The sequence below is a fragment of the Bombina bombina genome, chromosome 3, assembly GCF_027579735.1.
Source record: "Bombina bombina isolate aBomBom1 chromosome 3, aBomBom1.pri, whole genome shotgun sequence".
Classification (NCBI taxonomy): domain Eukaryota; kingdom Metazoa; phylum Chordata; class Amphibia; order Anura; family Bombinatoridae; genus Bombina; species Bombina bombina.
This window is the reverse complement of record NC_069501.1, coordinates 611,755,999-611,781,035: the sequence shown is the minus strand read 5'-3', so window position 1 is coordinate 611,781,035 and position 25,037 is coordinate 611,755,999. Positions and strand designations below refer to the sequence as shown.

The 25,037-nt window shown below is 35.0% G+C and overlaps 1 protein-coding gene across 1 annotated transcript in view; it reads right to left on the bottom strand.

Moving 5' to 3' along the window:
• The window catches only part of LOC128652451 (CUB and sushi domain-containing protein 2-like), a 1,617,569-nt gene that overhangs the window by 676,822 nt on the left and 915,710 nt on the right, over window positions 1-25,037 (bottom strand). Inside the window, 3 exon segments of the mRNA XM_053705390.1 lie at window positions 6,538-6,540; window positions 8,393-8,480; window positions 14,952-15,029. Coding sequence (XP_053561365.1) covers window positions 6,538-6,540; window positions 8,393-8,480; window positions 14,952-15,029 — 169 coding nt within the window.

Below are 25,037 nucleotides of genomic sequence, written 5' to 3'. Positions count from 1 at the left end.
TTAAGCCCTACACTCCCGCCACTATAATAAACCTATTAACCCTTAAACCGCAAGCCCCCCACAACCAAATATACCAAATTAAACTATTAACCCCTAAACCAAAAGCCCCCCACATTGCAATAAACTAATTTAAACTAGTGACCCTTAAACCTACGCCTCCCTAACTTTATATTAAAATTACAATTTCCCTATCTTAAATTAAATTAAAACTTACCTGTCAAATTAAAAAAACTAAGTTTAAACTAACATTTAAACTAATATAACTATTAAACTAAAATCAAACTAACTACCAATTAAATAAACTATATACCACATTAACAAATCCTAACACTACTATAAAAATTACAAACTATCTAATTACAAAAAATAAAAAATTACGAAAAATATAACGAAATTATCAAAAATAAAAAAGCCTACCCAAAATAAAAACCCTTGCCTACAATAAACTACCAATAGCCCTTAAAAGGGCCTTTTGTAGGGCATTGCCCTAAGTTAAACAGCTCTTTTACCTGTAAAAAAAAATACAAAGACCCCGCCAACAGTAAAACCCACCACCCAACCAACCTCCCAAAATAAAAAAAAAAACTAACTCTAACAAAAACCTAAGCTACTCATTACCCTGAAAATGACATTTGTAGGGACATTGCCCTTAAAAGGGCATTTTGCTCTTTTACATTGCCCTGAAAAGGGCATTTAGCTCTTTTTTCCGAAAAGCCCAAACCTAAAACTAAAAAAAAAAACACCCAAAAAGTTAAAAAAATCCTATCACTAACCCCCGAAGATCCACTTACAGTTGCTGAAGTCCCGCTTGAAGGATCTTCATCCCAGGCGGGCTCCATCTTCATCCAGGTGGCATCTTCTATCTTCATCCCGGCTGCATCTTCTATCTTCATCCCGCAGCGCAGAGCGGGTCCATCCTGAAGACATTCGGCATCAAGCATCCTCTTCATACGGTCGCTGCTGTATACTGAATCTTCAATGCAAGGTACGCGATTCAAAATGGCATCCCTTGCATTCCTATTGGCTGATTTGATTTTGGAAATTTAAATCAGCCAATAGGATGAGAGCTACTGAAATCCTTTTGGCTGTTCAAATCAGCCAATAGGATGAAAGCTACTGAAATTCTATTGGCTATTCAAATCAGCCAATAGAATTTCAGTAGCTCTCATCCTATTGGCTGATTTGAACAGCCAATAGGATTTCAGTAGCTCTCATCCTATTGGCTGATTTGAATTTCCAAAATCAAATCAGCCAATAGGAATGCAAGGGATGCCATTTTGAATCACATACCTTGCATTGAAGATTCAGTATATGGCAGCGACCGTATGAAGAGGATGCTCCACGTCGGATGTCTTCAGGATGGACCCGCTCCGCGCCGCCGTGATGAAGATAGAAGACACCGCCGGGATGAAGATAGAAGATGCAGTCTGGATGAAGATGGAGCCGCCTGGATGAAGATGGAGCTAACGGGATGAAGATCCTTTAAGCGGGACTTCAGCAACTGTAAGTGGATCTCCGGGGGTTAGTGTTAGGATTATTAAACATTTTTGGGTGTTTTTTTTTTTAGTTTAGGGTTTGGGCTTTTCGTAAAAGAGCTAAATGCCCTTTTAAGGGCAATGCCCATACAAATGCCCTTTTTGGGGTAATGGGTAGATTAGTTTTTTTTAGATAGTTTTTTTATTTTGTGGGTTTGGGGGGTGTTTTTTTTTTTTCAGGTAAAAGAGCTGTTTAACTTAGGGCAATGCCCTACAAAAGGCCCTTTTAAGGGCTATTGGTAGTTTATTATAGATTATTTTTTTTATTTTGGGGTGGTTTTTTAAAAAAAAAAATGGGTATTAGAATAGGAATATTTGATATTATTTTTGATAATTCGCTTGTTATTTTGTGTAATGTTTTTTTTTTAATTTTGGGGTGGATTTTTCTTTTTAGAATAGACATTTTTTAATTTTCATGGGCAGCAAAAGAGCTAGATGCCCTTTTAAGGGCAATGCACATACAAATGCCCTTTACAGGGCAATGGGTAGATTAGGTTTTACTTTACTTTATTTTTATTTTGTGGGTTTGGGGGGGTGGGGGTTTCTATACTGTTAGGGGGGTGTTTAATTTTCTTTTATAGCAAAAGAGCTGTTAACTTTAGGGCAATGCCCTACAAAAGGCCATTTTAAGAGCCCACAAAGGCCCTTGGTAGTTTATTATAGATTAGGGGGTTTATTTTGGGGTGTTTTTTTTTTAAAGGGTATTAGAATAGGAATAATTTTTATTGTTTTGGATTATTTCATTTGTTATTTTTTGTAATGGTAGTTTTTTTATTTTGTGTAATTTTAGTGTTTTTTAGGCTCTATTTATCAAGCAGTGGAGGCTGCTTCAGAGGCCAATCGGTTCAGGCTCGCCGGAAACTAAAGGCAGCGGTCGTAAAATGTGGTGGATTGAAATGATCCTGATCCGATCGAGATGATTGACAGACCCTGCTAGCAGCTGATTGTCCACCAGTTACCAGGGGGTGGCATTGCACAAACAATTATGGTGAATTGCTTGCTCAATGATAAATGCAGCAAAAAAAGGGGGTTAAATAAACTAGCGCTTAAGAGTTAATAACCCTTGCCCTATTCTCCTACTATCTACTTCCCAGATAGAAAGGTGTATAAAGTGAAAAAGTTATGGAGATTAGGCGCTTAATCTGCAAAAGGGATAAAGGTGTGTATGGAGGTCGTTAGCTAAATATGTAGAAAAAACTGGACCTTGGACAGAATAAGTGAAAAATTCTTCTACAATTTATTTTCAAAAAAAAAATAAAAACATGATAGTACCAAGATAAAATAAATCACAATCCCTAAGTGTTGCAACACTATATCGATCAATTCATAAAATTTCTAAAATTCAGATATACATTTGTTTCATACACAAATAAAAGGATTTATCTGCTCTTTTGTATCCTTTGTTCAAAGATTTTAGATAGAATGTATTCTTTTATTTCAACACAATTAATAATATTTGTCTCTATTTGATATTTTATATCTATATTTCATCAACTTTAAAATTACAAATATGTAGCAAAAACTAACAATTAGTTAAAACAATTTAAATGCAAGATTATAAATGGTGTCCCCACAATGGCTGTTTACTTATATTGGTTGTAATTTTGTGTATCTAAAAAGTTCATCAAAGCATTTGTAAGTAATTGGAGATAAATTACTGAGGGCTGTGTTCTTTATCCTTATATTTATGTTGTGATATATTACGGTTTCACAGTTACCTCTTTGTATCCTCAGTGAGCTTAATTTGTAGAAAAGGAATGTTCCAAACAGTGTTTAGGGGTGATTTTCTTACCCTCTCTTGTGAGCTGTTACTACTCACGGCTTCCCAGCGGTTCCTATGTGTCCTCAGTTTGACTCTCAGACAAGGGGTTCCGGTAGGTAATTTTCTTTGTGTTACCTTGTCACTGGTCTTTGTAGAAGTGCTCTGATTACAGTTTGGTGCTGTAATCAGAGCACTTCTACAAAGACCAGTGACAAGGTAACACAAAGAAAATTACCTACCGGAACCCCTTGTCTGAGAGTCAAACTGAGGACACATAGGAACCGCTGGGAAGCCGTGAGTAGTAACAGCTCACAAGAGAGGGTAAGAAAATCACCCCTAAACACTGTTTGGAACATTCCTTTTCTACAAATTAAGCTCACTGAGGATACAAAGAGGTAACTGTGAAACCGTAATATATCACAACATAAATATAAGGATAAAGAACACAGCCCTCAGTAATTTATCTCCAATTACTTACAAATGCTTTGATGAACTTTTTAGATACACAAAATTACAACCAATATAAGTAAACAGCCATTGTGGGGACACCATTTATAATCTTGCATTTAAATTGTTTTAACTAATTGTTAGTTTTTGCTACATATTTGTAATTTTAAAGTTGATGAAATATAGATATAAAATATCAAATAGAGACAAATATTATTAATTGTGTTGAAATAAAAGAATACATTCTATCTAAAATCTTTGAACAAAGGATACAAAAGAGCAGATAAATCCTTTTATTTGTGTATGAAACAAATGTATATCTGAATTTTAGAAATTTTATGAATTGATCGATATAGTGTTGCAACACTTAGGGATTGTGATTTATTTTATCTTGGTACTATCATGTTTTTATTTATTTTTTAAAATAAATTGTAGAAGAATTTTTCACTTATTCTGTCCAAGGTCCAGTTTTTTCTACATATTTAGCTAACGACCTCCATACACACCTTTATCCCTTTTGCAGATTAAGCGCCTAATCTCCATAACTTTTTCACAATGATAAATGCAGACAGCGTATGTTGTCTGACTGCAACAATGTCCAGCAATAGCAAACCATGTCTGCTTCCCATTTCATAAATCAAGCCCTTTATCTTTAGCACACATGTGAGTATAAAGTTATGTGGCTATGGCCAATTGCGCCATTAGTGACCACCACTATATATTTAAAAATAAAAAGTTTGGTTTCCTTAGCATAGATTATAAAAAAGGTACAGCTGAACTAATGAGAGTGTTAAAAAGAATATTAGAAAAATAATTTTAATGAAATTTTAGATGCATTGCAAAGCAACTTAAAATCCACTTGTATGTCCCTATTAAGTGTTGCTTTTTGTTCTTTCTTGTGTGTTAGTTTTTCATTTAATTACATGGTCTTGTTTGCTATGTATGGAACTTTTTAAAATTCTTAGGTAACATTATTATTATTATCAGGTATTTGTAGAGCGCCAACAGGTTCTGCAGCGCTAAATATGTAGGTTTGAGTCTGTAATAATGAAAGAAGGAAAATTCTCTCATACTGTAAAATAGATTGATAACACAATAATTTTAAAGTTAGGTTTGCAAAGTACAACTAAGAAAGCAATCACATAAATAAGTGGGAATAATAGAGATATATAGGCCTAGATTACAAGTGGATCGCAAAATATCAGCACTATTGAGCACTAAAACTGCGCAAGTGAAATCAATAGCGCTCCTATTCTTGTGTATATTACAAGAAGAAAGTAAAAAGGTTGCGTGAGTGTGAATTACTCAGGTGCATAAACATCTGTAAGTTAGATAGCTAGACTATCCTAACTGACCTTTCCCCATTCTTTTCTACGGGGCGCAATATAAAAACCTTTTCTGGATTTTGCTTGTGCACTAACCCGAAAGTGCGCTATGTCAACTGTGCTAAAGCTAAAGGTGCGTTAAGAAATATTTTGAATACCTTTCTTCTTTATTTAGAAGAAAATGTTATTTTTATTTTAAATATATATATTTAAATATTTAGAACATATATTTATAGCTATATACAGTATCTATAAAGTAACATTTTCTTCTAAGTAAAGAACAAAGGTATTGACAGTATTTCTATTAAAAAAAAACCCCATTTAGTTTGTTTAAAAGGGATATGTTATATGTCAAAGGGTTTGACTGGGATGGGCTCAAAGGTATATATATATATATATATATATATATATATATATATATATATATATAGAGTTGAGTTTCAGAGTTCAGCGCACATAGAATGGAGAAAAACAAAAACAAAAACAAATTATGGTGCAGTATGTCAGTACTAGGCAATAAAAAACTAAACGTGAGATTTAAATGTGCTCACCTTGTTTAACCTCAAACATGTGAGGTATGTTGGAAGCATGGGGCATGAGGGCACACCCACTTCTGACGTCACTTCCTGTCCAGGGAGACCAAGCTTCAAACACTTCAGCAACGGACCCTGTCACTGACAGGCTTAAGAATCCACATCCATCCGGATATTGTGAGCTATCTAGAGCTCAAAAAACCATAAGGAATCATCATCTAGCTGTATTTACAGCAGTTCATGTAACTATTTATTACAGTTTTCCATCATAAACATCAACTTATCCACCTGAACTCTGGGAGCTTTTCAGAGCTCAAAACCACCACAAGGAATTTACCTCCAGCTGTACTTACAGCATCCTATACCACAATATCACTAATTTTTATCAGCTAGCTGTTTTTGCACCAGCCCTGATAAAAAAACTCACTACCGGATTTAAAGAAATATACTATATTTCATCTGCTCACCTATTTGTGTCCCTGATCTGGACTATTATCAAAGAGGATTTCTGTTTATCATTTTTTATTGGACATTGGAAATTAAAAGTGTTTTTATTTTAACCCTTTAAGGACACAGCTTTCAGTTTGCTCAATTGTTTTATGACGGAAAAATTCCGTCATATGTCCTTAAGAGGTTAAATGTCACTTTGTGTCCTTGCAAGCATCATTTATACACATCTCATGAGTGCTGCAATTAATATCCACAATTGATCTCATAGTATGTAAACTGAGCACTAATTGGTTTGCATACATAAAGTTTATACCATACTCCAGAGAGGAGAAGCCTTTCAAGTATAAAGAAGGGGAAAAGAAATAAACAGCAACAAGGAAAGAAATCCAGCAAAAAGAATTAAAGTGTCTCTACCTAACTCCAGAGAGGAGAAGTTTGTCTGAAATACCTACATATTTCTACTCCAGGGATATCAAGATTTCCACCTGCTAAAAGTTTCTGCATACCAGCTGGAAACATCTTTACCACAGATAGGGATTACATCCCCTCCATGCTTCCAACATACCTCACATGTTTGAGGTTAAACAAGGTGAGCACATTTAAATCTCACGTTTAGTTTTTGATTGCCTAGTACTGACATACTGCACCATAATTTGTTTTTGTTTTTGTTTTTCTCCATTCTATGTGCGCTGAACTCTGAAACTCAACTCCATACCTTTTTCCTTCACATTCCATTTGATGATAGTGGAATATTCAGAAACGAGCTGCCATTGAAATATATCAGGAGGAAGTAATTAGAGCAAAATAACCATTTGCAACATACACAGCACAGATCAAGAAACACCCAAGCAACACTTTATATATATATATATATATATATATATATATATATATATATATATATATATGTGTGTGTGTGTATTTGTATGCATGTACGTATTTGTATGTCTAGGTATGCGTATATATATAAATAAATATGTATGTATATGTACTTATGTACATACACACATACAAATATATACAGACATTATATATATATATATATATATATATATATATATATATATATATATATATATATATATATATATATAGAGAGAGAGAGAGAGAGAGAGAGAGAGAGACAGAGAGACAGAGAGACAGATAGAGAGAGATACACCTTTGGACCCTTCTTAGTCAAACACCTTGACATATAGGGGCATATCTATCAAGCTCTGTATGGAACTTGAAGGCCCGTGTTTCTGGCAAGCCTTCAGGACCGCTGCTCCATAACCTGTCCGCCTGCTCTGAGGAGGCGGACAGACATCTCGGCAATTCAACCTGATCGAATATGATCGGGTTGATTAACACCCCTCTGCTAGTGGCCGACTGAATGTGGAGAGAGTATTGCTCTCCGCATTCAGCGAGGTCTGTCGGACATGATCCGCAATGTCGGATCATGTCCATCAGGCCTTTCATAAATAGGTCCCATAAAATCCCTTTAAAACACTTTTTTTTAAAAACATATATTTTTTATAATTAATATGAGCTTGAGCGCAACACATAACTTCCAGCTTGTTATATCATCTTTGTTAGGGTGGTAACATCCATTAAAAGTATAGAGTGCTCTAAAGGGATGTTGACCACACTAAATATTCTCTGGTTATTCAGTTTTACTATGGCCTTGTAATTCCAGATTTCGTGCTAATCTTAGCACAGTCCTGAGATATCCATAGCACACCTTGGCTATCAATAGTGCTCCACATGTAATGTATTTAAAACTATATTTAATTGCCCTGTATTTTTTAATTTTAAACAAGTAATTTTCCAAACTTACACATGATTTTCCCAGCATAAGCACAAGAAGATGAAAAACTTTTACTCCATTCTTACTCATTTAAGGAATACGCTGTACACACGTTTTAAGCAAAGCACTTTTACAATTTGCATTGGAGATTATATATATATATATATATATATATATATATATATATATATATATATATATTATTCATGAATTGACTACAAAGCTTTCAGGTTTAATAAAATTGATAGAATATGTTGTATCAAAACAAATTTCAAGTCCCCTGTAGTAAATGAAGTGTCATCAGCGAAGTCTTACATACCGATATGTATTTTTTAGATTTACTTTTACTGTACACATCTAACCAAGCCAAAACGTTTTTTTGATCTGCTGGAACTGTGTTTTGGATATATATATATTTATAAACCATAATACCAGAGATTACACAATTATTATTATTATTATTATTATTATTATTATATTATATATTATACAGAGTTCCAGCAGAAATACAATTTTATTAAAAAAAAAAAAACATGAAAAATGGGGCCTCTCACCTGAAATCAGAACCTATTCTTTTTCCTTGTTCCGGAATTCCTGGATCTGGACACAAGTGGTGCCCTTGGTACACACCCACCTGAGTTACTAAAATGCAAAAGAGAAAGCATACACAGAAAGGAATCACTCCACACACGGCTAGGTGGAAAAGTCACACTACTGGTAACACACACAAAGCTGAAGGATGTAGTAGTCATTAGCACCATTTCAATAATATACTTACAAACAGATTATATACTTTTATATACCTTTCTTCTCTCTTTCCATTTGATCCCTCATCATCAACCATTCACAGACACACATTATGCAGCAGAAAATACATTCCTCCTATTTTTGTTGATAAAATAACATTGGAATATTGTAGGAAATAAAAATAAGTGTGGTGTTTTTATTTAACTTCGCACTGTCCATAAAGTGATGATGTATTAAAGAAAATGAACTGAAGTATCACACAAGACACAAAGTACAGACCAATTTTTTGAAACATTTGTCTGCTTCATATGGATCATGGCACAACTTGTTATACTAAGAGATGATTAGAGAATTTGATAGCTAGATAGCATACTCAATTCAAAAAGACACTAAATTATGAAGAGCTTGTGATGTAAACATTATTAGTACACAGATAAGCAGTATGTACAGTTACAATGAGAACACTATATGCTATAATTATCACCCCCCCCCCCTTGGAAATGGTATCAAATCTATACTGGAGTAATGGCGTCTAACTAATGAATACTAATGTAAAAACTCACATAAAATAAAAACTAAAAATGTGCAAAGACTCTAGCATGGAACATTGCATTTCTTTTGCAAGTCTCTATGTTATAAATGTTTTAGTTACCCATTTGAATTTTTTTCTCCACATTTCCTCTCTAATATAAATCCATGGGTGGAAGGAATGACAAATCTATGAGTTATGTAGATTTCTGAGGATATGATGCTTTATGAAAAAAGTTCTAATATTTATTGGATTCAATATATATATATTCCAGCAGGCAAGTATGAAATTAGGCTTTTACTATATAATGTAAGAAAAATATTTTAGTCCCATGGTATGTATAAATGTAGTGGAGCACTCCACAAATGGGGACATGTCCTGAATAGCCACATAAAAACAAACATGACCTCTTTTATTTGCAAAAAGATGATCAAATCCTCTTTTCTATTTTGTAAAATACAGTTCTTAAAAAGTAATTACTATTTATCTGTCTATAGAGGGTCATACATATAAAGAGGGAAAGGAAGATGGGAACACAAAGAAATAAGGAATAAAAATGTATGAGAGAGATAGAAATCTTAAAATGAACTGAAATTGTATAAAATAGCAGGAAGGCTGAAAAGACATGTAAATACTACAAAGCCCAATACTGTCTGGTGTGAACAAATCTGCAAACACTGGTTAAACAATAACAAGAATAATAAGAATACTAATAAATGTCCTATATTCAGTATGGACACATTTGTAGATATGCACAAAGCTATAAGGTGATCATCAGAAAGGGACATTTATCTTTAACTGTAAAGTCTACTGACTTGTCACCTCCCTGAGAGATGCTTCATTAGTTGGGAAATGTGAGAGAGCACATGGAAACCAAGTGTCAAGGTAATGAGTAATACATGAGTAAATATTTAATACAGTTTATAAAGCCTGTCTGGTACGTGAGACCTTGTAAGAAGAAGGGACCTCAAGAGAGGATAGAGGAGACAGGAAGATGAGTGTGTTATCTGAGGCTGGAGGATAGGACATCAGTAGGAATTATGGGCAGACAAGTAAAAATAAACAGAAAGGGAAAAAAAGAAGACAAATAAGATACAAGAATAGAAGGAAAGGTAAAACAGGAAATGGAAATGAACTGGAGCATGAGAAAGTAAAACAAATAAATGGGAAAAAAATCAATTTTTGATGAAAAAGAGAGAAATTATTTTATATTTTAAGCAATAAACAGGAAATAACAAAAACACAAGCAACTGAGATGATAGCAAAAATATAGCCTAAGGTACAGAGAAAATGGGAAATTGTGTCAAAAACTTAAAAGAAATAAAGACATTAAAGGTGAGATGGAAATGGCATACAATAAGTTAGATGAAATGGGTAGGAATAGTAACAATAATATTTATAATAATAACAATAATGAGACAAAAATTAAATTGGAAATAAAGGAATGAAGAAAGAGAGAGGATATGATCAATTTAGATATGATAAAATAGAGAGAGAATAAGGAAGTGGGAACATTAAAAAATAGAAGAAATGGGAAGTTTAAACATAAAAGAACTGAGAAGGAAGCAAAATAAATAAATAAATAAACCTGGTGGGTGACAGAGGAAACAGGAAACAGAAATATGAACTATAAAGGAGGAAAAATAACCACAATGGATAAAAGGGAAATGGGAACTAAATCACAAAGCTAGAGAGAGGAAATGAGAATTTTAGATAAGAAAATAAAGAAGAAATGAAAACATAAAGGGAGAAAAATAAAATAAAAATTAGAAATATAAAGATAAAGAGAGGAAATGAGAATAAGAGCGTACATAGAGGCACAAGGTAAGAGGAAATTAAAGGGATCTAGTAATAGAACAAATAAGAGCAAATATGGAGTTGAGAAACGTTAAAGGTAAAAAGGACAAACAAAGGGAATGAAATTAAAAGGTATTTTGGATAAATATCATTAGTAAAATGACACAGCAGTATATGGGATGGAAAACTATAAGAGAAGTGAAAACAAAGAGAGAGCAATAATTCACAATTTTGCTGCAAATGGATAAATCAATATATATATATATAAAGGAAAGACTTAGAAGTAAGTGTCTGTGTGTGTTTGCCTGGTGATCCTCAAATTACATGTTTGTTTGATGACTTTAAAGGGACACTGAACCCATTTTTTTTATTTTGTGATTCAGAGAGAGTATGCAATTTTAAGCAACTTTCTAATTTACTCCTTTTATCAAATTTTCAAAATTCTCTTGATATCTTTATTTGAAATGCAAGAATGTAAGTTTAGATGCCGGCCCATTTTTGGTGAACAACCTGGGATGTTCTTGCTGATTGGTGGATAAATTCATCCACCAATAAAAAAGTGCTGTCCAGAGTTCTGAAACAAAAAAAAAGCATAGATGCCTTCTTTTTCAAATAAAGATAGCAAGAGAATGAGGAAAAAATGATAATAGGAGTAAATTAGAAAGTTGCTTAATATTGCCTGCTCTATCTGAATCACAAAATAAAAAAAATTGGGTTCAGTATCGCTTTAAGGAAAAATATGAAGAAAAAGAATCACTTGTTATATTCTGCCTGCACATTAGGGTGCTTCATAATAAACACATGAATGTAAGTTGTGCTAAACTGATTCTTATTTGAGAAATGATGAAAGAGATCAGTAATGACATAAAAAACAAATATGGAAGCATGCAGAAGTAGCATTGCTGTAGATAGTTACAATATTCCACTTGACAAATAACCTATATGTGAAACATAATCCTCTTGATCTGTCTATAAAACAGTATAAGATTCCTGAAATCTACAGACAAAAAGGGCCGTAAAGTACAGCATGCCAAGGCTGGTGTGGAACAGTTTAACAATAGGAACCGTACTTTCAATCTCAGTCACAGCATAGATAAGGAGATGTCCTGTGTGTACATCTATAAACACAAGCTTAGCCTAATCTATTTCATTTAGTCTACAGTATCAGTTAAAACTGACATATGACTGTATGAAACAGCAATATAATGACGCATTTAAGGAGTATGATGCATGATAAAGGGACATTAAAGTCATTTTTGTATGTGTGTATCAGAATTTTGTTAAATTTGCATAGTTTGGCACTGCAGGGACACACACCTTTAAAAATCTCTTGAGTTTTGTTTATGTTATCATCTATGCTGTTTCAAAGTATCTCATGAAAACATGATTTACTTTCAAACAACGTTTAACATATCAAATAATCCCTGTGCAGCATGTAGAAAGGACAGTGTTCTCTGAATTCCACAGAATGCACTCTAGCATCTCGGGAGGGAGGGGTGGTGGTAAATTACAATTATAAGACTTAAATTACAAGAACAAGCATTTCTAAGTTTTTTTCACTATATATAAATTGATGAGAAATTAATATTTGAGCTTAATGTCCCTTTAAATGGACAGTAAACACCTTCTAATTACAAGACATTTCTGTTGTGTTGCTATAAAATAACATATCAGACAGCTAAATTAGAAATCTCAAGGTGTTTACTGTTCCTTTAACAATATACTTTCTCATATATAGTAGCAATAAATAATTTACTGAAAATATACCTTTCTTAGTGAGATAAATGAATGAATTGTACTTAAAGGGACACTGATTCTTTCGTGATTCAGATAGAGCATGCAATTTTAAGCGAAATATTCTTCATTCTCTTGGTATCTTTATTTGAAACGCAAGAATGTAAGTTTAGATGCCGGACCATTTTTGGTGAACAACCTGGGTTGTTCTTGCTGATTTGTGGATAAATTCACCCACCAATAAACAAGTGCCAGGGTTCTGAACCAAAAATTGTCAGTCTCCTTAGCTTAGATGCCTTCTTTTTCAAATAAAGATAGAAAGAGAATGAAGAGAAATTGATAATAGGCGTAAATTAGAAATCTGCTTAAAATTGCATGCTCTATCTGAAAGAAAAAATTACTGGATATTATGGGATACAAATCTAACATTACATTAGACTTTAAGGTGTAATTTCCTGGAGATGGTGAACACAATTCTGTATGGAGCTAAATATCTGTTTATCACTGGAAACATCAAGATATGCTAAACAAGGAAAATGAAGATTGCCCAGTGATAGTAACCTGGATGTTGTGACATGTTAGGGTCAGTAAACTAGTGGGACAAGAACGGAGCAACAAGCTTTAAGACCAGTTATTGTCCGGCCTTTTTACAATTTACCAAATCCCCACTGAATGAGTGAGAGACGGTAGCAGGAGAAAGAAGAAAAAATACCCAAAAAGGTATATAATTCCAATATCTCCAATTATCCCACAAATAATCTAAAGTGATGCTGATGTATAGGCTCACCTGTGCAGCATTTTACTTTTTTTTAACAGGAAGTTATTTATGACCTGTAGAGGAGATTTTTGTTTTTGTTTGACGGCTTTCTAAAAACACTTATTTGAATTCACAGTTTGTTCACTCCTTTTGTTACCATTAATTCCTTAGTATCTACTGTAACGAAGTGTCACAAAATTAGAAAACACCTGCCCTAATGGAGATGTTCCTAAAACAGGCACGGGAAACAAAAACACAAATATATCACCAATTTAACCCTTTAGATATTCAGTGTTGCATACCTCTTTGGCAGCCAGCAGGCTAATGCCATTGGCATTACCTGGAGAGGTCATGGTTAAGCTTGAAACAAACATTTCTTTAAAGGTCTCTTAGATACATTATATCACCTGGCACCTCCTTAGAAGTAGCACAATTTGTAGATGACCTTTTACAGCTGATGTATAAAGAATATTAACAGTCTCCTTTACACAAGGATATTACTGTTTGTACTGTACCCAACAATGCAGTCTGTGGTCAATAATAAGGAGAGACAGCAGCGTCCAAAAAAACAGGTGCTAAAGAACAACCTGAAAGCTTGAATAAATAAGACACTAGCATGACATGCATGAATCTGCAGGAACGGCAATGGAGTAATAAAAATAATATACTATTAATTTTAAATCACACCATAAATTCATGTCTTTCTTTTTAAGTTTAAAGAGAATAAGGATGACTCTGTCCTTCAAAAATGTTTTTCCTCTTTTTCAACATTTTTTTTAAAGTAATAGGGATTTGGGTACACAATCATTTAATTTATTATGTATTGAGAATTCTTATATTCCAGTTGCATTCTGATAACCTATTTTAGAATAGAGAGCTACATCTCCCTAATTTTATATCTGTCATTCTCTGCAGTTAAACACATTTCACTTGAAATAATAAAATGTACGTTTTAAGATTAGTAGGAACAGTTTTCTAATAACCCATCCTAAATTTGTAATTATTTTGCTAGAAGTATCATTGTTTTATTCACTGCAAAACAAGGAGATTTCTCAATACACCTTTGTGGCACAAATTACTTAGCGAACACGCTGATCTGGAAAAGTAGGAAATGGTTTACATGCATGTGCAATTAGGTGTCAGGTATCCCTTTAAAGCAGGAGAATGCTGCAATCTATCTGAGAAATACAAGATGGCCGTGTTTATGCCAAGTTTGCCATCAGGAAATGAAGAGCTTATTAATTGTATGTACTGGTTTATAATGTATGAATACTAAAGTGAGGAGATGCTATTTCATTCCATGATTATGTGAGATTTTTTTTATTGTGCTTTATTCATTTAAGCTACCTAGAATGACCTTACTAGAATACCTAAATGGTCCTTTTAAAGACTTTATGGCATTGAGGAAAACAAGGCATTACTTAAGCATTCCCCTCCCGCTTAGCGAATATGGTCCATGGTATAAGGCACATCAAGACAGCTTTGAGTAGGATGCATGATCTAGTAATGGCAATGCATGAAGTTGTAGTAATTGGATGTAAACACTTACACACTGACGTCTTCTGGTTGCTGTCTTTATTAGGAAGAAGCTTCACTCCTCTGGATTTCATTTCCATCTGTTTTTTTACTAAAGAGATTATGACAAAATAATATTTAGCTGAATTCTGAGCATTAGATCCATAACCACAGATATATCTCATCCTCAAATCAAGCTTATATTTTGCCATGGCTTACTGACACAAAGCCTCAAGCAGGCATTGACAGCAAAAAAGTTATGGATATCAGCCAAGATACTATATTATATTCAATGACAAGGCCAAGATAGAAGACTCTGTTCACAAAGTCTCTCTGCTGGTTAGTCTTTAATTCTCTTTACTATTGTAACCCATTTACTGGACATCAAAGCTTAGTAATGACCAACAGAATGAATGGAATACATTGAAGACAATTGTTGGGCTAGAACTACTGCAACAATTTTTTTAATCTGGTTTTGACAAACAATGCCATGGTACGGCATCAAACCTTAAATGAAAATAATTGTTTTGTGTAACTTTGTTGCTTTGTGTTTCCTATGTGCTATGACTGCTTCCCTAACACAATGCACTGTTTTATTTCTGGACACTAGTTACAATACAATAATAAAAAAAAAAGTGAGCATTTGTATACTATCACCAAATATTTCTGGACAGGACCAGTAAAAGAAAATTTACCCCGTAAGAAGATTTCTTCCATTGGTATCTCCTACCTTGCCACATGTAGGCTACATCATTTACACAGCCATATACTCTATGTATGCCAGGCATTGCTAAATTACTTTATTATATTTGTCCATACCACTTCTGCTGGAATTTTTTTCAAGCATCAGATTTAAACTTACATTAGTTAGTTTATTTTTGTCCCAACTACTGTCTCTGTAAATGAGCAATTTAGCAAATAAACCATAATTCTTTTACACTTCAATTTAAAGCCTTGACTTGCATTAATCTTCTGGAAAAAAAGAGCCTACTACAAACTCTTTTAATCCTTTACAAATGTCAGGGACAATTACACTTTCATGGTTTAGATGGATCATGCCGTTTTGAACAACTTTCCAATTTACTTCTATAATTTAACTTGTTTCACTCTGTTAAAGAGTGAACCTAGGTAGGCTTGTAGAATCTCAGGAGCGTGCTTGTGTCTTTAGCACTCAAGAGGAGCGGTGTTTGTAACAATGTTTCTAACAATGTTAAACATTGTTGCAGATGCTGCTACCATTGAATATTAAAGGCATGTGGATGATATTGAGCTTTTAAGAGTCTAACTAGTTTTAACAAAACAAATTTGATAATAGAAGTCAATTGAAACTGCACACAATGGCCTCTATTTATCAAGGTCTGTCGCCGTATTCAGCATTGCACAAGCTGCTCACAAGAGCTGCTGGTGCAACGCCGCCCCCTGCACACTCACGGCCAATAGGCCGCCAGCAGAGGGGTGTCAATCAACGATCGGGTTGATTTCCGGCGAAGTCTGTCCTCCTGCTCAGAGCAGGCAGACAGGTTATGGAGCAGCGGTCTTTGTGACCGCTGCTTCATAACTGCTGTTTCTGGCGAGCCCTTTTATCTTAAAAACAAAAGTTTAATATTTACTTTACTGTCCTTTTAAGGCTGTCTTTGGTCCTTTACATATTAAATGCAAATAAAAACGTACTTTTTATTTCATTTGACACAGTACAACATTTATAAGCTCTCATAGTTTATAAAACTAGAACATTAAAATGTCCCTCTACACCTTTTTCTACAAGAGGTGAACAGCTAAATCATGCTACTGAACAACATATGGAAAAAACTAATCTATTATAAATTCATAAAGACATTTCTGGAAATATTATTGCTGTATTGTATTGTAATATATTAGTGGGCAAGTTGTAATCATAATGCCATAAAACTACCACCCCATTGATAAATCTAATAAGATTTGCAAATGAGACTGCCACAGATTTCACAAAAGCACAGCGCTGGGAGAGTATTTACGGAAGAATTTAATACCCTGAAAGCATAAGGAGGACTGAAAAATATATTAAAATCGGAATCATTCGTGATCTAAGGGACACAAGAGGGACATTAAAAAAGCTTCCATGCAGACTAGGTAACCAGCGGCAACAAAGCAAATAAATAAATGTTACAGAAAATTCTTTCCAATTCCCATAAGCTAACATTTCTTTTTAACCTAATAAACCTTTTACCTAATTAAATAAAGAAGAAAAAAAAAAAGAAAACTAATGTAAGGAAACCATTATTTCTCTGCTTTCAATATGCCAATTGTATATTGGCAATTACATTAGGTATATTTAGTAGTATGTATGTGAGGATGTGTTTTCAGGAGAGCATGAATGTGTGTAGTATGTGACTGAGTTGTTGTATATGTGTGTATATGTGCTTGACTAAACCTAGATTTTGACGGCAGATAAGAGTCCAAAAGACTATTCTACCCCTATTTCTTTTAAAAGTGTAAGTCAAATTTCAGCACTTCATTAATTCAAGTTTCATATTTATATAGTGAAAGTGACTCAGCTGATGTTCAAAAACTGCCCAATGACTTGCATTCAAGTACACCTTGGTTTCATTCCATTAAAGGTACATACAAGTGGAAAAACAAAATACTTTAATTAAATGCATATGAAACCCCAAAAAATTATTTTGTGATTCAGATTCTGGGACCGATTAATCAAGGGCCGAACGACCCCTGATGCCCCTGTTTCCGCACGGACCTCCAGCAATTAAGACTGCTGCTCCTTAACTGGTCTGCTGCCTCTGAGGCTGCGGTCTGCAATCCGCCCGATCCTATATGATCGGGTTGATTGACACCCCCTGCTTCTCTTGCAGCATCGAACATAAACTTTCTGTGTTTTCAGACGCCCACTGATTTCTATGACATTTGCGGCCTCAAGGGTTGCGGATTGAAAACTAGGTATGCTGCGTCGGAATAGACGCGAGCGTACCTGTTAAATGTTTGATAAATTTAGAAAAGGGATAAATAGAGTCGAATGTGAATTCGAAACATCTGTAATGACGCAAGCATCAATCTGCGTCGGATTAAGATCGCAGGAGCATATATTTCGTCACACATTTAAAAATTTGACGATCTTGACGCTTTGATAACTACGGCGGATTAATCTCACGACAAATACGACGCAGTATTTAAGAGTATTTTCAGTTGTCACTTTGATAAATATCCCCCATAGTCTACGTTTGCTTTTCAAAAAGGATATCACGCAGCAATGTTTACAAATGTTTGTAACAATGTTTATAGCAATGTTATATCTTATGTTTATATTTGCAAACACTGCTGCCACACAGTGCTAAAGACATGTGGACCCTCCTAAGTCCATATCAGGCTACCTAGCTTTACGTTTTAACAAAGGATACCAGGAGAACAAAGCAAATTAATTAAGAAGAGTTAACTGGAAAATTGTTTAAAATTGCACACTCTGGACCTGATGATTAAAGGAATAGTCTAGTCAAAATTAAACTTTCACGATTCAGATAGAGCATGCAATTTTGAGCAACTTTCTAATTTACTTATATTAAACATTTTCCCTTGTTCTCTTGGTATCTTTATTTGAAAAAGCAAGAATGTAAGCTTAGGAGCCAACCCATTTTTGGTTCAGCACCTGGGTAGAGCTTGCTGATTGGTGACTAAATGTGCAGACTATGATTTCCCTGCTTCATATTTCCCTTATTGGTTTTAAAAGGATATGAAACCAAAAATGTTCTTTTGTGATTCAGACAGAACATACAATTTAAAAAAAGTTTTCAATTTACTTCTATTATTCTATTTACTTCGTTCCCATGATATTCTGTGTTGAAGAGATACCTAGGTAGGCACCTGGAGCACTACATGGCAGGAAATAGTGCTGCCCTCTAGTGCGCTTGCAAATGGATAAGATTCTAGCAAAACTGCTGCTAGTGCTCCAGACCACAAGCACACTCCTGAGCTTACTTTCCTGCTTTTCAACAAAAGATGCCAAGAGAACAAAAATGTGTTATAATAGAAGTGAATTAAAAAGTTGTTTAAAATGACATGCTCTATCTGAATCATGAAAGAAAAAAAATTGAGTATATTGTTCCTTTAAGAGGTAACAACTGCAATACAATGAACTTTATACTAACAATATGACCAAGCCATTGCTGTCTACAGATGAAAGCCTGAATTTACTCCTCCAAATAAGGCAAATAAGTGGAGTTTGTTTTAAAAACATTTAGACTTGGCTGATTTGCCATTCTATAGCAAGACAACAGAAATATATTGTAATTACAAGGCTCATACTGTCCCTTTAAGATTGAAATTCTCCCTGTGTTTGGTTATTTATTCATCTGGATGTTCAGTTTGATCTGCAGGTTATTTCTGAAAGAGATTTCTTATATCTAGTTATATTCTCTATATAATCTAATATTTAGTGCAGAGAGACCAATAACTTGTAGGGATTTTTCAGTATTAGTACTTAGTCGCCTACAAACTGAATGCATTTGTGTTTATTGGCAGCTACACAAATAACATCAAATCCTAGCATTTGAGTAGTTCTTTTCCAGTTTAAAAATTAATCATATACAGACTTATATATGAAAATCCCCATAAACTTTAATAGAGTGTTCTGTAGAGATTTTGATTAACTTTTCATCTAGTATAGATTATATATATATATATATATATATATATATGTGTGTGTGTGTGTGTGTATAATGTAGCCAAGATGTGCACTCGCACCTTCCGTCATCTGCCAGGGTGCTAGTGTAATACATAATGAATAGAAAGAAACTTGCACTCGCTGGATATTTCAAAATTCAAATTTACTATGATAAGTGTAACGTTTCGGGAATTTGACGTCCCCTTCCTCAGACACAAGTGATACAAAAATCAATGCCTATATGGCCAAATATAGTTTAAACCTGACCCCCCAATTAGACAAAAAGAACCGCCAAAAAAATGGTTGTCATGGTAACCACTAGGTCACAAATAATCAACATAGTGAAATTTACATACATAGGGGGGTAGTTATCAACGTGTCTATTTTACCTGTCTTCGCCGGCCCAATACGCCCGCCTAAACTCACCTCACATCGCCGCCGCGGACCTGCAAAAATTTGCCTAAGTTATCAAAAAAGCTGTCAAAAAGCCGCGCACCAAGTACGGGGCGATGAGCAGCGGACTGTGATAGTTATCACTCATCCGATCTCGCTGCTCTTCGGCTTTTTTACAGCTTTCTTGCTAGCCTGTCACTAAGCACCCACACTAAACTACACTGTTCTACCCCCTATACCGGCGCCCCCGGAGCCCCCCGCAACTCAATAAAGTTAGTACCCCCTAAACCGCCGCTCCCGGAGCCCACCGCCACTATAATAAATATGTTAACCCCTAAACCGCCGCTCCCGGAGCCCACCGCAAGCTACTCTATACATATTAACCCCTAAACCGCCGCTCCCTGACCCCGCCGCAACCTATATTAAATTTATTAACCCCTAATCTGCCCCCCCTACACCGTCGCCACCTATAATACATTTATTAACCCCTACCCTGCCCCCCACTACACCGCCGCCACTGTAATAAAATTATTAACCCCTAAACCTAAGTCTAACACTAACCCTAACACCCCCCTAACTTAAATATTAATTAAATAAATATAAATAATATTTCTATTATGAAATAAATTAATCCTATTTAAAACTAAATACTTACCTATAAAATAAACCCTAATATAGCTACAATATAAATAATAATTATATTGTAGCTATGTTAGGATTTATTTTTATTTTACAGGTAACTTTCAATTTATTTTAACTAGGTACAATAGCTATTAAATAGTTATTAACTATTTAATAGCTTACCTAGCTAAAATAAAGAGAAATTTACCTGTAAAATAAAAACTAATCTAAGTTACAATTACACCTAACACTACACTATCATTAAATAAATTATTCATATTTAAAACTAAATACTTACCTGTAAAATAAACCCTGAGATAGCTACAATGTAATTAATAATTACATTGTAGCTATCTTAGGATTTATATGTATTTTACAGGCATTTTTGTATTTATTTTAGCTAGTTAGAATAGTTATTAAATAGTTATTAACTATTTAATAACTCCCTAGCTAAAAGAAATACAAAATTACCTGTAAAATAAATCCTAACCTAAGTTACAATTAAACCTAACACTACACTATCATTAAATAAATTAAATAAATTAAATACAAATAACTACAATTAAATACAATTACATAAACTAACTAAAGTACAAAAAATAAAAAAAGCTAAGTTACAAAAAATAAAAAAATAGGTTACAAACATTTAAAAAATATTACAACAATTTTAAGCTAATTACACCTAATCTAAGCCCCCTAATAAAATAACAAAGCTCCCCAAAATAAAAAAATTCCCTACCCTATTCTACATTAAAAAAGTTCAAAGCTCTTTTACCTTACCAGCCCTTAAAAGGGCCTTTTGTGGGGCATGCCCCAAAGAATTCAGCTCTTTTGCCTGTAAAAGAAAAATACAACCCCCCCAACATTAAAACCCACCACCCACATACCCCTAATCTAACCCAAACCCCCCTTAAAATAACCTAACACTAATCCCCTGAAGATCATCCTACCTTTAGTCGTCTTCACTCAGCCGAGCCACCGATGGAACTGAAGAGGAGATCCGGAGCGGCAGAAGTGATCCTCCAAGGGGCGCTGAAGAAATCTTCCATCCGATGAAGTGATCCTCCAGGCGGCGCTGAAGAAGTCTTCTATCCGGGCGATGTCATCTTCCAAGAGGTGCTGAAGAAGTCTTCTATCCGGGCGATGTCATCTTCCAAGCGGGGTCTTCAATCTTCAATCTTCATCCCGCCGACGCGGAACATCCTTCTTTCCCGACGGACTACCGACGAATGAAGGCTCCTTTAAGGGACGTCATTCAAGATGGCGTCCCTTCAATTCCGATTGGCTGATAGGATTCTATCAGCCAATCGGAATTAAGGTAGGAAAAATCTGATTGGCTGATTGAATCAGCCAATCAGATTGAAGTTCAATCCGATTGGCTGATCCAATCAGCCAATCAGATTGAGCTCGCATTCTATTGGCTGATCCGATTAGCCAATAGAATGCGAGCTCAATCTGATTGGCTGATTCAATCAGCCAATCAGATTTTTCCTACCTTAATTCCGATTGGCTCATAGAATCCTATCAGCCAATCGGAATTGAAGGGACGCCATCTTGGATGACGTCCCTTAAAGGAGCCTTCATTCATCGGTAGTCCGTCGGGAAAGAAGGATGTTCCGCGTCGGCGGGATGAAGATTGAAGACCCCGCTTGGAAGATGACATCACCCGGATAGAAGACTTCTTCAGCGCCGCTTGGAAGATGACATCGCCCGGATGGAAGACTTCTTCAGCGCCGCCTGGAGGATCACTTCATCGGATGGAAGATTTCTTCAGCGCCCCTTGGAGGATCACTTCTGCCGCTCCGGATCTCCTCTTCAGTTCCATCGGTGGCTCGGCTGAGTGAAGATGACTAAAGGTAGGATGATCTTCAGGGGATTAGTGTTAGGTTATTTTAAGGGGGGTTTGGGTTAGATTAGGGGTATGTGGGTGGTGGGTTTTAATGTGGGGGGGGGGTTGTATTTTTCCTTTACAGGCAAAAGAGCTGAATTCTTTGGGGCATGCCCCACATAAGGCCTTTTTAAGGGCTGGTAAGGTAAAAGAGCTTTGAAATTTTTTAATGTGGAATAGGGTAGGGAATTTTTTTATTTTGGGGGGCTTTGTTATTTTATTAGGGGGCTTAGATTAGGTGTAATTAGCTTAAAATTGTTGTAATATTTTTTAAATGTTTGTAACCTTTTTTTTTTATTTTTTGTAACTTAGCTTTTTTATTTTTTTTGTACTTTTGTTAGTTTATGTAATTGTATTTAATTGTAGTTATTTGTATTTAATTTATTTAATTAATGTAATGATAGTGTAGTGTTAGGTTTAATTGTAACTTAGGTTAGGATTTATTTTACAGGTAATTTTGTATTTCTTTTAGCTAGGTAGTTATTAAATAGTTAATAACTATTTAATAACTATTCTAACTAGCTAAAATAAATACAAAGTTATCTGTAAAATAAATATAATTCCTAAAATAGCTACAATGTAATTATTAATTATATTGTAGCTATCTTAGGGTTTATTTTACAGGTAAGTATTTAGTTTTAAATAGGAATAATTTATTTAAGTATAGTGTAGTGTTAGGTGTAATTGTAACTTAGGTTAGTTTTTATTTTACAGGTTAATTTCTCTTTATTTTAGCTAGGTAAGCTATTAAATAGTTAATAACTATTTAATAACTATTCTAACTAGCTAAAATAAATACAAAGTTACCTGTAAAATAAATATAAATCCTAAAATAGCTACAATGTAATTATTAATTACATGGTAGCTATCTTAGGGTTTATTTTATAGGTAAGTATTTAGTTTTAAATAGGATTAATTTAGTTCATAATAGAAATATTATTTAGATGTATTTAATTAATATTTAAGTTAGGGGGTTGTTAGGGTTAGTGTTAGACTTAGGTTTAGGGGTTAATAATTTTATTACAGTGGCGGCGGTGTAGTGGGGGGCAGGATAGGGGTTAATAAATGTATTATAGGTGTCGACGGCGTAGGGGGGCAGATTAGGGCTTAATAAATTTAATATAGGTTGCGGCAGGGTCCGGGAGTGGCAGTTTAGGAATTAATACATTTATTATAGTTGCGGCGGGGTCAGGGAGCGGCGGTTTAGGGGTTAACATGTTTATTATAGCTTGCGGTGGGCTTGGGGAGTGGCGGTTTAGGGGTTAACATGTTTATTATAGTGGTGGTGGGCTCCGGGAGCAGCGGTTTAGGGGTTAATACATAGATTATAATTGCGGTGGGGTCAGGGAGCGGTGGTTTAGGGGTTAACATGTTTATTATAGTGGCGGTGGGCTCCGGGGGCGGCGGTTTAGGGGGTAAACACTTTATTTAGTTGCGGCGGTGTAGGGGGGCAGATTAGGGGTGTTTAGACTCGGGGTACATGTTAGGGTGTTAGGTGTAGACATCTCCATAGGAATCAATGGGATGTCTGTCAGCAGCGAACCTGTACTTTCGCTATGGTCAGACTCCCATTGATTCCTATGGGATCCGCCGCCTCCAGGGCGGCGATTTGAAAACCAGGTACGCTGGGCCGTAAAAGTGCCGAGCGTACCTGCTAGTTTTTGGATAACTAGCAAAAGTAGTCAGATTGTGCCGCACACAAAATCTGGAGTGACGTAAGAATCGATCTGTGTTGGACTGAGTCCGGCGGATCGAAGCTTACGTCACAAAATTCTACTTTTGCCGGTCTCTAGCCTTTGATAACTAAGGCGAATCAGCCTCGCCACAAATACGCTGCGGAATTCCAGCGTATTTGAGGTTGACGGCTTGATAAGTAGGCCCCATTGTCCCCAATGTACATATCCGCTCTCCCACGGATTAAACAGTGAGGCAAATGTCAGGATTATCACGCTTCCTATTCATCACTTAACAAGCCAGGCAGAGTAAAGCTATAGATACCTCTCTGTGTATATTATGTATATGTAATCTAGTGCGTAATACCTGCTTCTAAGATTTACATCTCCCTTATGATTTGAATTTTCCCCATACGCAATCCTGTGACCGTTGGATCATCACCATTCTGTTCGCAAAACTGGAATTGACGGATTACATCACAAGGCAGGCATAAGCCGATCAGTAAATGGTTAACAGGTTGCCATAGAGACATAAAAGCAACAAGCAAGGCTATCCAGCGCATTCACCAGCGCAGCTAATACCCAAAATAAAATCAGAAACACCATACAACCACACACTAAGAATCCCTACCTGTTTAGATAAATGTGTAAAATCATTCCGATCTATAACACACCAGTCTTTGAGCACAGTGATAGGTATATACTGATTACGCCCCAGCGTGCAAATATCCAAATAGCAAATGCAATCTAAATAGCAAGTGTAATCTAATACTGTAAAGTACACATACTATTGCAAATATCAACCAATATGAAAGCTCCCTTATTCATCTAAATAAACTACCCTGTGCACATAATAATGAAATAAGGCATAGGCAAACATCAGTACCTCAAGTAAGC